Raw genomic sequence first — 12,779 nt, forward strand, 5'->3', positions numbered from 1 at the left:
TTTGTTTTTATTTTAGCTTAATAGACAAAATCTTATTTCTTGCATTTTCTCTTCTAGTGAATTGTCTCATCTTATCATGAAAATCTGAAAATCTTCTCATAGTTTCATTTTTTAATAATATTTATATTGACTTTTTAGCATACCAGTCATTACATTTCAATTTTTCTGATAAACTACATTACAATGTTATTAGTTAATTTATGAGAGCTAAGCTTTGGAAATAAATGGTATAAAAGAATATTCTTATAATCTTTGTGGACAAAAGATTATTATCTTCGAAAATAGGGAAAATTGTAAAAGATCTTTTTGATGATTTTGATTTTGGGTTTTTGTTATATCTTCAAAGTTTTAATTTTTCTTTTTGTTACTAAATTTCACTGAATTTTGGGATTTTTTAAATTTTCCAAAATTAAAAATAAAATTTAGAAAAAAAAAAAAAAGGAAAAAGAAAGATCTTTTGCTTAGCTTCAAGTTAATGGACAACACGCAGAGAACAGAAGACCTCCGCCGAGCCCTATCATCACTCTGAGCTCAAAATCATCTTCCTCCTTTCTCAATCCAAATCTTCTTCTTACCAATTCTTTTTCTTTTCAAAGTTTCATAAACAGATTACACCAAATCCCAATTCTCCGTGACACAGCTTTCTCCTTTTTTGGGAATCATTTGTTAACTTTCCCGGAGAAAAAAAAATCAATACTTGCATGCTCTTAAGACTCTGAAATGCAATCATCGCATCGAATTTTGTCTCGCCTCCTTCATTCTCCTAGAAAAGGTTACATCAGAGCAAGTGTCGGTGGCTCTGTTCACTTTTTGGCGCTATTCGACGAGAAAGACAATGGATTTGTAGATACTACTCATCGGAGTTTTAGTTCTCTTATCCGTTCCAGTTCTCACGTAAGAGGGCTTATCTCCACCAATTGTTTAAATAAAGGTCTTGGTGTGCGATGTTCTGTTTCGCTTGATAGGGAAACACCTTTAATTGATACCTACTCCTCTCACCGGAGTATGTCTTCTTTTCGTTGACCTAAAGTTTTCACCTTTTTTGTATATTGTGTTGTTTAATGGTTTAGTGATTGATACTTAGTTTGGAGAAATGTCAATGTGTTTGCTCGTTTACAGATTTCTTCACTCGGGCGAAACAAGTGAAGAGAATTGAGATCAATGATCAACACAGGTAATGTTCTAGTTTGTGTTTTCTTGTAATGTGAGTAGTATTATCGTCTGATCATTTTGTTTATGTGTGGTTTAACAAGTTCTTTTGAATTGCCGTTTGCTAAATACATTTTGTTTACTGGTTGTTTGGGTTCCAAAATTGGGTAATTTTATCTGTTCTTGTATACTCATGAAGATTGGTATCTTTTTTTGGTAGAATACAGTGTTAGCTAGCTTCTGTTTTGGCCTTTGTTGTGGTTTTATTAGTTTTGTTGCTTGGTGAAGTTCATTGAGTTAGCCAAGGGAGGTCATGAGAAGAGAAATTCTTCCATGTACTTGGTGTCTTATCTTGTGAAGCCCTTGAGCTATATTTTTATTGTGAGTTTTTCCTAACTTCTGAGTTATGCTTTCGTGAACATTTTGCAGTCAAAGAGCTGTCACTACTGCACTATGGTGCAACTTCCTCGTGTTTTCACTCAAGTTTGGGGTTTGGTGGACAAGTTCTAGCCATGTCATAATGGCTGAAGTAGTTCACTCCGTAGCTGATTTTGCTAACCAGGTTTGTTGCTGTTATGCTTGTTTGCTGCTTTTGTGTCCAGTTTAATATATTGACTATTGGGTGCAGGAAAAAACTGATATATATATATATTGATGTTGTAGGCACTTCTTGCTTATGGGCTCAGTAGCTCAAGGCGTGCCCCAGATGCTCTTCATCCGTGAGTCTCTCTAGTAATCTTGTATACTGTATGGTAGAACAGAACAGCTTTCTCTTGTTTGAAGAAGTACTTAGACCAGCCTTTTCACTTTGCTCAGCTATGGCTACTCAAAAGAAAGATTTGTATGGTCTTTGATATCTGCTGTTGGCATCTTTTGCCTTGGGTCTGGTGCTACCATAGTTAATGGAGTACAGAACTTGTGGACTTCTTCGGTAATTTTCGGCATATCTTGTGACTTTGACGTTATCTGCTATTTGATCTTTTGGATTATTAGATACTCTTTGTACATTTCCTTGGTTGTTCATCAATTTTGACTATCTTTCTCAGCCACCTCCGAATATGGAATTAGCTGCTGTGGTAATTGGTGGTTCTTTTCTAATTGAAGGTATCAACTTCTCCTGATCTTTGTGCATCTTGTTATGTGAAATATTCTTGAAGTTGGTCGAGCTATACTTCAAGCCTACATGCTGAATATCGTTTGTTAATCTTTATGTCTCAAAGGCGCTTCCTTACTCGTTGCAATTCAATCTGTCAAAAAAGGAGCTGCTCAAGAAGGCATGACCATAAGAGATTATATATGGCGTGGTCATGATCCTACTTCTGTTGCTGTTATGACTGAGGTATTACTTTATACTTGGATCTGATTTGAACATATGTAGAAACCAAGTAAAGGAATGTTGTTAGAGTCGTTGAAAACACTGTTAAATTGTATTATGTTCTTATTTGTCTGTTTGTGACTATTGTAAATGCACAGGATGGCGCTGCAGTGGCAGGTTTGGCAATTGCTGCCGCATCTCTTGTCGCTGTTAGGATGACAGGAAATCCTATCTATGATCCTATAGGATCAATTGTAGTCGGAAATTTACTTGGAATGGTATGTCTGTGTCTGTGCTCTCCTTAACTTGTTATTATATTACTCTATATTACATTTCTAAACTAAAGAGCAATTCGACTAGGTTGCTATATTTCTAATTCAACGAAACCGACATGCCTTGATTGGAAGAGCAATGGATGATCAAGACATGAGTAAAGTTCTTAAATTTTTGAGAAATGACTCGGTACAAATTCTTCTTATCATAATTTAGAAATCTCATATATGACGCATGTAGAGGTGGGCTCAGAATCAAATATTGTGTTGTGTAGGTTGTAGATTCTTTATATGACTGCAAAAGTGAAGTGATTGGTCCTGGATCCTTCAGATTTAAAGCTGAAATAGGTGCGTATTTTGAACTGTTATTCGCTCTCAAAGAATTGATTTGTTCCCTATGCTTGAAAATAAGAAGGAAAAAGGCAAAGTCTTAGCGAGTGAAGATCATTCTATCGTATTCTGAACTTCTTGAGTGATTCCATTGGGCACTGTATTAATTGTTGTATTTAAACAGATTTCAACGGGCAGATGGTTGTCCAAAACTATTTGAAGAGAACTGGGCGTGAAGAGTGGGCAAAAATGGTATCCAAATTTGCATTCTTTATCTCATAGTTGTGTCTTTTTAGCTTATGAACAATCTATTAACTACCATTAGTCAAATTTGTGGTTAGTTACTTTAAAATTTCTGAAAATTGATGGTGTACTTACTCAGTTTCGCGAGGCTGCAAAGAACGGAGATGATTCTGCAATGCTCAATATTATGTCAAACTACGGTATGCAAATGTTCGACTTCTGGAATTGTCATAGCTTACGTTCCAAGCTTGAAAACAAACTGTATAAACTGTTGCAGGTGAGGAAGTTGTCACGGCTTTAGGAAGCGAAGTAGACCGGTTAGAGAAAGAGATCCAAGAGCTTGTCCCAGGAATCCAGCATGTTGACATTGAAGCACACAACCCCACACCCACAGACCCATCTCTTTGATCTAATAAAGAAACTCGCTTAATTCAAGGTCGGATTATCGATACATTCTTTTGTTCCATTCTCTTGGCCTGAAGAAATGCAAGCCACAAGTAAGATTGTGGTAAATCCTGGCCTCTTGGAGAAATAGAAGTGTTACAGTTGTGTGATAGGGAAAAATTTGCAAATGGATTCTTCTCATGAGTGTTGTTGATGTTATATTCTATGCACACAACAACAAAAAAAAAGCTTGTTACTTGTAGGAACATTGAGATGTAAGATCGATATTATTTTATATGTACACGATACTAGTGTTTTGGTATTTCGTATTCCGTATTCAGATAATTCGGCTAAGACATACATAATGTCTGTTCTCATGACTAAACCCAAATCAAAAAACAAAATACCAACGGCCCAAAAGTCCATATAATTGTTTGGTCAAACTTTACAGTTTACACGATCACATTGAAATGAAAATTGTAGTATTGTTTTTTAGTGGAAACGCGTAAGTTGACATTAAGAAGTTGACTATGAAAAATTCTGCTGCTCTTTTGTATTTTGTGGCCATGGTGTGTATTGGTGTTTCTAGGAAACAGATAAACCAGTTTGCATTCTAGGCGATGACAGAAGCGACAGGCCTGAGGCGTTTCTTTTCTAAGTTCATTTGCTGTGTGTCCAATGCACAAGATCCATTTTTATGAACTTTAAGTTTATATCCAGTAACTTGGTTTTTTCTTACCATTTTTCCCCAACATTTCTTTGCAGGTGATGCAGACGATTCGACTATTGAATATGAACCATATGTGTACATTCCAGCGAATAGTTACTCGTATGCCGAGGTTACGAAAATTACAAACAAGTTTAATAGAGTTCATGGCAAAGGAGGGTTTGGTGTAGTTTATCGTGGAGTTTTAAACAAGCAACAAGTAGCAGTAAAGATGCTAAACCGAGCTTCCATCTACAATATTGTACAGTTTACCAAAGAGGTAATTGGATAAAAAAACAGCTATTGTTTCCCTTGGTTAAAAAGGTTTAATGTTTTGTTGGTCGATCAGGTTCACGACTTTGTAAAAGTTCGTCACAAAAACTTGGTGAGCCTCATTGGATATTGCGATGATGGTGAGCACTTGGCCCTAATCTACGAATTCGTGGCAAATGGTGACTTGAATGATCAACTATCTGGTATGAATGAAACTACATTCTAGTTTTGGCTTGTTCTTCAAGTTGTACGAATATACGAGACAATAACCGCATTTTCTTTCGATGTAACAGGGAAGTTTGGTAATGTCCCGAGCTGGGAAACCAGGTTGAAAATCATCATAGGAGTAGCACAAGGTAACTTAAGCTGCAGTGACTGAAACAGAGTTTCTCATTCATGGCAGAAACTGATATTTGTAAAGTGCATTCACAGGTCTGGAGTATTTGCATAGCGAGTTGCGAATCCTTCACCGATATGTTAAGCCGACAAATATCCTACTAGGCGAAAACTTTGAAGCGAAACTGGCTGATTTCGGGCTGTCTAGATCCTCTCCAACCAACCCTGACATACAAGCGTCAAATAAGATTTATGTCAAGCCTGGAAGAGATCCATATCTGCATCACCAGTAAGTAAAGATACATCTTTTCGTCAGAACTTTTAATGGACTCGAAAATGTTACTCACTGTGCGTATTGGATATTGCAGATACTTCAACTCGAACCGGTTAAACCAAACGAGCGACATTTATAGCTTTGGCATTGTTATGTTGGAGATGATAACCAACCAGCCTGTAGTTGACAACAAGCGTGAGAGTCCTCACATTTCAAAGTGGGTCGATTTAAAGGTCGCGAAAGGCGATACTCTAGAGATTGTTGATCTCAGGCTAAACAATGACTTTGAGCGCGACTCGGTCAGGAAAGCTATGGATATAGCATGCAGTTGTGCAGCTCGTGCTCATAATAGGCCAAGCATGAGCCAGGTTGTTATAGAGCTCAATGAGTGTCTAGCCTTAGAGATGGCTCGAAGTAATGGAAGAACTGGGGAGACAACTCAGACTCAGTGAACAACAGATGACCATGAGTTCAATTATCTCAACATTTTCATTGTATCTTTTCTTACCTCTTTTCTCTCTAAAAGAAGAAAAGACAGATCGTACATTGCATTGTTCACGCATGGTTGCTGCATTTCCACTTTATAGCTGTTCATTTTCAGTAATGTTTGAACAGCGAACAATGTCTCGCCGAATCTTCGAAGTTCCTCCTTTGACTATGACGTCTCTCTCAAGTCGACCATATGGTTATGAAATGAATAGTATGCAAACGTTATATGAGCCAATAGAATCAAATTGTAACTTCAACAGTTTACTTTCTTTACCTAAACAAGACAACCCCAATGAGAATACTTTTGACTAAAAATCGAATTGGTATCGAGCTAAACTTATCAATAAACAACCGGAAAAACCTGGTTACTATATTGGCTTACATTTGCAGAAGACCATTTCAACAGATTTTGGCTACAAGATCACTTTAGCAAAATATTTCCCTCAAAAGTTACACCAGAGAAGTTCAGCAAAAGCATGAATACGCCAAGTGGTTCTTCTTTGATATATAGGGAGATATGTAATTAGCGGGAAGACCGGATGTCCCTGAGATCTCGGCTGGAACGAGAACTTGAGGCTTGCCTAAAGCTATCCTTTTTCCAACTGTATTGGCGTAAAACAGACCGGGAATGGCTGGTACAAATACATCACTCCTTGAACTTATGTAGAAGTCAATAACATTTTCATATTCAGAATTCTCTAATTCAAGGTACTTCGTTTTCTTATCTGACGGCATTATCGCCTCCTGCCATTTGCAGAAAAAAGTCAAGATTAGCAAATGGGTGAAGACTTCAGAGACTAAATAATGAAGGGTTTTACGCACCTTAGTATATGTTTTTGGGAAAATGTCCTTAAGAATATTGAGGCTGCTCTCCCATCTTGGCTGAGTCAGATATATAGTTGTATCGCTGTCAAATCCAAGCTTCCTCAAGAACAATGCAATCTCTTGTGCGTTGTAACATGTTTTGGATCCCACTGCACCTGTTTCATGGCAGTTTTTCTTTTCAAGTATCTCAACCCTCAAGTCTATGGCTATGAAACGGCCACCGGATTTCTTGCTATGTGTCTTCAACCGCTGAATCATCGACTCAACCAATTCATTCACTGCAGGTTGCAATTCCAAGGAACCAAACATTGCCAAACAAGAGACAGGGTCGGTTTCAGCACCCTGCGAAGATTTCCTCAAATTCACAGAAGGGAAATAGGTTGTAACCCTTATGTTCCCTTTTGATTTGAAGATGGGATCAATATGTTCCTTGATGTAATCTTCTGCAACTCGGGTAGGAACTTTGACAATGGCAATATCTCTTAGAGATACGTGGCTCGGCAATTTTCTTACAACTTTGACGACACTTTCCAAGGTTTTAATGAGTTTATCCACATCATAGATATCTTCAAATTTCCTGGTCAAGCGTTTCAAATTTATTCATTAACCTCCTTAGAGAAACAAACAATTCACCGAAACCAAAATGTTTGTGAAGATACAAACACCACTAACATTTCATCACCAGGTTTGCTTCCTCTAATGTCAGGAAGCACAAGAGTTGCTCCAAGATGCTTCGCCACCATCACGGCATCAGTAATCTAAACAAGACGATGAAGTTAAGCAACATAAAACATCAGAATAAAGAAGAGAACATATCTAAAGAAAAATCAGATTTGAATTCACAGATCTTTGAATCTTAGAGCTGATGATATAAAGGATACCTGAGAGACATGGTATTCAGGACCATTTGTTAAGGAGAATGTAACGTAACCCTTTGACGATACCGCTTCATCTGAAACACCAGAATCATTAACACACACTAACAATAATTAACAGAACTAATCTGAGAAACAAACTCAGGGAACATACCAGATTGAGAAATTGACCAACAAGGTTTGAGTTCATGACTATCTTCCATCCAAGGCCCTTTAGTCCCAGCCTCAAAGGCTCTAACAAGTCCATCTTCAACAGCTACTTTTGATCCATGGAATTCAATATCATGTGCATCTCCTTGAACTTTCTCCTGTAAAATCACAACAATAAAAAACTTAAGATCAGCATTTCGATTTCAGCTGCCAATAGAAACATAAAGATCGAAGCTTTCACAATCAATTTAGAAGAACAAACAGCTGAATCGATCATTCTCTCCAAAGTCTGAACCTTTATGATCAATGCAATCCAAATTCGATCCAAAATGAATAAAAATTGGGTTTTTTTTATTGAAGAAAACCTAACTAGATCTGGTTCTCAGAGAAAGATCCAAAGAAACGATCACTTGAATTAAGCTCAGTCACTATCGCATATGGGTTAATTAAAATACCTGAACAGCATCAAAGTAATCTCTATGAAGCATTTGTCCAAGCATCACAAACATGGTAATGGTGAGTATTCCAGCCACCACTTGCCTCAAATCCACACCCATCTCCTTCTTCTTCTTCTTCTTCTTCTTACACTCTCCTTCTCTCTCTCTCTCTCGAGAAATGGGTTTTTCCAAGGGGTTTCACGGAAATTGAGGAGAATTACGAATCGTTAAAAACAAAACAGATAAAGAAAAAGAGACAAGATTTCACAAATCTGAGTCCCTTTTGATGATTTTGTCAAAAGACCACACTTTTTATTTTTATTTTGGGGTTATATATTGTCAGTGTTCTCAAGCTTTGCCTTAAGAACCCAACACAGCCACCGACACTCTCGCCGTGAATTTTGGTATGGTTTATTTTTGTTAACCGGATTTTGATGTTAGATAACCGGATTTGTACCTTATCGAACCAAAATTAGTCAACAAATCTAATCTGTATATGTCAATTTGTTACTTTACTTACAAGTGGTGGTGGTTTAGATTATTTTCCTTAATTGATTTGTCGTCAAGGAATATATTAATGATTCATTGAAGTGTATTTACTGTATACCATGTCAAATTATTAATTCAAATTTGACAAGTGACTTGCCAGTTGCCACTATTTAATTACTGTCTATTTCTTAAGCGAGACTGAATTTATTGACAAATAGAGTACCTACGTACAATTAAGTTTTCTTTTCTTGTTGGTTTCAAAGTACAATTAATTTCGAGAATTTCATAATAAAAACGTGAATAGATGAGCAAATTGTGTAGAGAAGTGTGTAAATCTAAAAGTAATAAAGTCACTAATGGTATTAGTATACCAAGATAGTTGTGAAATTTTATTTGTTTTATGCCAGTACTGATTATAAAATCGTTATATACAACTACAAGATATAAGAAAATAAAGAATCCGTGTACTATTAAAATAAATAAAAATATATAAGATTACATTATTAAATACCATTAATAAAACATACTAGATGTAACGCACATAGTCACAAAATGTGTGAGTAAAGTTGAACAAATTTATTTTCTCTAACAGAAAGTATCTTGATTTAAACCTTTAAGAATTATTAATTTTTTGATATAATCACTAAAAGGCATATTTAATTAATTATGTACAAGTACAACCTTGCGAGGTGTTCAAGTGTTTATTTTTCTAATCTCAAAATTGTGTACTGATTCTTTTGTGGGTCATTTTTTATGCGCCGTTTATTTCCCAATTTATCAAACCATTATTACATTAATCATGTCTCATGTTACTCTAAAAGATAAATTTGTTGAGAAGGGTTTTTGTTGAAAATAAAATGAAAGAAATCTAAGAACAAACTATTTTTTCCTATTCCAAAACTCTCTTAGCTTGGACTACATCATGTGGTAAGTGTTTTAATGTTTGTTGTATATTGTATTAAAAATATTTAAGCGAAAATTGGTCTACCTAATCCAGTTTATTCATTTTTCAACTATAAGCTCCTACAAATTTTGGTGTAATAGCATGTTAGTTGGAAAAAATAGTGTAATAACGAAAAGTGTAATAGAGACAAACAAAACTACTCTTGCTTTGGTCGTTGTCTCTAGTGTTGGAGTGGATAAGCAAATTAAGGGACGGCGCAAGTAATGGGTACTAGGTCAGTACCTGTGCTACGCACGGTATTTTTGGTTTAATCAATCATCAAATCTCAGTTCTGTGTATTCCACAGAAACTCTACTATATTTTTATTATCTTTAAACATATAGTTGTTTATCATGTATTATTGGTACCAACTAAATATATTTAGTCTGGTCAAACCATATTTTGTTTAATATATGTAGTTTTGAAAATATATGTCTATAGTTAGTATGTACGTTTGGGTACGTAATTGTATATTTTGTATATGTAGTTGTACACATAGAAAATTTATACATTTTCATGTATGTCATTAACATGTAAGTGAATTATAAAATTTGACAAATAATAATTGGAAAATGTCTTTCTTCATACTTAAAACTCATAACTAAAAAGAAAAAAAATAGATTACATAATTCTCCACTAGTATTAAAAAAACTTGCATTAAGTAAATGGGAAAACGAAATGCTTTTACTATATTCTGTTTTCTTCGGAAAAAAATTAACTTAGAATCACTTAACGTAGTCATGTTTTAATTAGTTTATCAGTTTCAATTCTATATATTACGAATTTCATATATTCTGTTTATCTATAAATGTTTATTTGTATAATTTATAAATTTTAAAAGTTTCTCAATTTATTATTGGTATCATTTAAATATGGATACTATTGAATTTATTACAAAATTGATGTATCCTTTTGAATACATAATTGTATATTTAGTATATGTAGTTGTATACATGGTGTGTCGGGGTTTAGTGTATTTTATTAATATATATATTAATTATCAAATTTGACAAATTAATAAGACAAAAATAAATTTACTCAAAATCCAGAATTTTAGAAGAAAAAATTAAAAGAATTATTAATAGAAACTTATATTAAAATTCAATTAATTTAATTAACAATACCAATATATTAAAATCGAAACTACAGTCAAAAATATTTACACAATCTCAATATATTAGTGAAAGAGAATATATCGATCAGATTTAAGAAAAAATATTGCATACCTTATAATTTTGTTGTTTATTGGAAGATAGTAGTCAAATTATAAATCATCATCGTGTTTCTGCAAATTAACAGGAAAGAGACCGTAATCCCTATCAAAAAATTCAATCAGAATTATTCATCTTATAAATATATAGAGAGGTAAAAAAGCTTAACTTATTACTTTGCATAAAAGATAAATAATTAGAAAGCAAGACATACTTTAACAAAATCATGCGTGCGTATACATTTTAATCTCCCACATTACCTGCATAAATATTTTAAAAAACAGATGTGAGAAAAACATGAAAAATAGAGAAAAACAGAGAGTGTGAGAGGACACCTCGATATATTGCTTTCTCCATAGACTCGTCGATCCACAACCTCAGTTTTCTTCATGGTCTCGTTTTCTTCTGCTAGAATAAAAAAAGAGGCGAGAGAGTAAAAGAAAATAGGAACTGTTGAGTGAGTTCTTGAAATCTAAACTACAGTCAAAAATATTTACACAATCTCAATATATTAGTGAAAGAGAATATATCGATCAGATTTAAGAAAAAATATTACATACCTTATAATTTTGTTGTTCATTGGAAGATAGTAGTCAAATTATAAATCATCATCGTGTTTCTGCAAATTAACAGGAAAAAGACTGTAATCCCTATCAAAAAATTCAATCAGAATTACTCATCTTATAAATATATAGAGAGGTAAAAAAAGCTTAACTTCTTACTTGCATAAAAGATAAATAATTATAAAGCAAGACATACTTTAACAAAATCATGTGTGCGTATACATTTTAATCTCCCATATTACCTGCATAAATATTTTAAAAAACAGATGTGAGAAAAACATGAAAAATAGAGAAAAACAGAGAATGTGAGAGGACACCTCGATATATTGCTTTTTCCATGGACTCGTTGATCCACAACTTCAGTTTTCTTCATGGTCTCGTTTTCTTCTGCTAGAATAAAAAAAGAGGCGAGAGAGTAAAAGTAAATAGGAACTGCTGAGTGAGTTTTTGAAATGAGACAGTATTTATAAGATATAAATTTTTGGGGAAAAAGTATGCATAAAATAAATTGTGGAACTCAAGTTTAATGATTATGATGAATCTCATAATTATAGGAGAATGTTTAGCAATTATCTTATAAGTAGTTATTTAATTATGGAAATTGTTCGGAAACTTTATGTTAATTCAAAAATGAATATCCAACTAAATATTTGATTACCTATAATTATGGAGAAGCGATATTCAAATTTAAGAAAGGAATATACGCATTGAATATTTTAAATTAATATGATTCAATTGCTGAAAAGGGAATTAAATTAATATAATTAACAAAAATTAATATAAACCAAAAATGTAATTAATCTTATTTTTAAATGTTTAAACATATTTTTCTATTTTAATTATCAAACATAAAAAATAATTTAGTTAAAATTATTTTTCCAGTTATTTAAATAAATTTAGAATATTTAACCCAATTTCGAATTCAAACATATTAATTCGATATTTATAATGTTATATCTATAAATAAAGCAGCTTTGATTAGAAAATATTTTTAAAAAAATAATTGGATTAGTAATATTTTAGAATATAATAAATATTGTTGATATATGAGTATAATTAGTTTTCCAATTTTAAACACACGTAATTATGAATAGTATTGAATAAGGGAATATATTAATTAGAAATAAATAAAAATTCTTTCTCCAAAATTTTTGCTGTAGGATTTATTGAAAAAAAATCAATGGTTACAATTAATTCAATCGAATGGCCAAGATTATAACGTATGACCCAATAATTGTAAACCCGGGTCATAAGGATCCGCGTACTTTTAAGTGAAAGCGAGAGATCGGGCGGTAAAAACAATTCAAACGAATGGCCAAGATTATAACGTAACTTAAGTGATTCTCAGTAAAAGGTAATCTTTTTCATGACATTAACATTTTAAACATATGATTTAAAAGTAAAAATAATTTTAACGGAAAATCACTTAACGTACGTCTCAAATAATAGAGTAGATTTGGCAACACTTTAGCAATTAGATTTCTTGGTCAAATTGCTGACATAATCATCATAGAC

General features: G+C 33.4%; 3 protein-coding genes across 4 annotated transcripts; 2 read left to right on the top strand and 1 right to left on the bottom strand.

The window, feature by feature from the left end:
- The first annotated feature begins 309 nt into the window (after positions 1-309).
- On the top strand, positions 310-4,085 carry AT1G51610 (Cation efflux family protein). The gene is made up of 13 exons (NM_104039.4): positions 310-1,003; positions 1,120-1,174; positions 1,579-1,711; positions 1,813-1,868; positions 1,966-2,080; positions 2,196-2,253; positions 2,370-2,488; positions 2,623-2,742; positions 2,825-2,926; positions 3,012-3,084; positions 3,251-3,318; positions 3,449-3,509; positions 3,587-4,085. The coding sequence occupies exons 1-13, from the start codon at positions 721-723 to the stop codon at positions 3,715-3,717; spliced, it is 1,374 nt and encodes a 457-aa protein (NP_564594.1). The 5' UTR covers positions 310-720; the 3' UTR covers positions 3,718-4,085.
- A 140-nt stretch (positions 4,086-4,225) lies between these two features.
- Positions 4,226-6,022, top strand: AT1G51620 (Protein kinase superfamily protein). Of its 2 annotated transcripts, NM_001333492.1 has the most exons (6): positions 4,226-4,362; positions 4,459-4,679; positions 4,749-4,875; positions 4,966-5,028; positions 5,105-5,297; positions 5,377-6,022. In NM_001333492.1, exons 1-6 carry the CDS (start codon positions 4,314-4,316, stop codon positions 5,732-5,734), a joined length of 1,011 nt encoding a protein of 336 aa, NP_001319197.1. In that variant the 5' UTR covers positions 4,226-4,313; the 3' UTR covers positions 5,735-6,022. The 2 variants fall into 2 exon arrangements, with proteins under 2 accessions (NP_001319197.1, NP_175573.2); NM_104040.3 differs by having other exon boundaries at positions 4,226-4,679.
- MSR2 (O-fucosyltransferase family protein) lies at positions 5,919-8,416 on the bottom strand. Its single transcript, NM_104041.5, has 6 exons — positions 8,077-8,416; positions 7,626-7,779; positions 7,478-7,548; positions 7,269-7,354; positions 6,594-7,173; positions 5,919-6,515 (listed from the first exon to the last, which is right to left on the bottom strand). Exons 1-6 carry the CDS (start codon positions 8,176-8,178, stop codon positions 6,237-6,239), a joined length of 1,272 nt encoding a protein of 423 aa, NP_175574.2. The 5' UTR covers positions 8,179-8,416; the 3' UTR covers positions 5,919-6,236.
- Between the last annotated feature and the right edge of the window lie 4,363 nt (positions 8,417-12,779).

Source organism: Arabidopsis thaliana (assembly GCF_000001735.4).
Source record: "Arabidopsis thaliana chromosome 1 sequence".
Taxonomy (NCBI): Eukaryota; Viridiplantae; Streptophyta; class Magnoliopsida; order Brassicales; family Brassicaceae; genus Arabidopsis; species Arabidopsis thaliana.

Bases quoted from the DNA above. Each gene is read 5' to 3' on its own strand.
- AT1G51610 (NM_104039.4), top strand. From the start codon at position 721: ATGCAATCATCGCATCGAATTTTGTCTCGCCTCCTTCATTCTCCTAGA. The intron at 1,175-1,578 runs GTAATGTTCTAG...AACATTTTGCAG, and splicing joins GAGATCAATGATCAACACAG to TCAAAGAGCTGTCACTACTG. The intron at 2,489-2,622 runs GTATTACTTTAT...GTAAATGCACAG, and splicing joins CTGTTGCTGTTATGACTGAG to GATGGCGCTGCAGTGGCAGG.
- AT1G51620 (NM_001333492.1), top strand. From the start codon at position 4,314: ATGACAGAAGCGACAGGCCTGAGGCGTTTCTTTTCTAAGTTCATTTGC. The intron at 5,029-5,104 runs GTAACTTAAGCT...GTGCATTCACAG, and splicing joins CATCATAGGAGTAGCACAAG to GTCTGGAGTATTTGCATAGC. The intron at 5,298-5,376 runs GTAAGTAAAGAT...TGGATATTGCAG, and splicing joins GATCCATATCTGCATCACCA to ATACTTCAACTCGAACCGGT.
- MSR2 (NM_104041.5), bottom strand. From the start codon at position 8,178: ATGGGTGTGGATTTGAGGCAAGTGGTGGCTGGAATACTCACCATTACC. The intron at 7,549-7,625 runs GTATGTTCCCTG...CTGGTGTTTCAG, and splicing joins TTGGTCAATTTCTCAATCTG to ATGAAGCGGTATCGTCAAAG. The intron at 7,174-7,268 runs GTTAGTGGTGTT...ACGCTTGACCAG, and splicing joins AGCAAACCTGGTGATGAAAT to GAAATTTGAAGATATCTATG.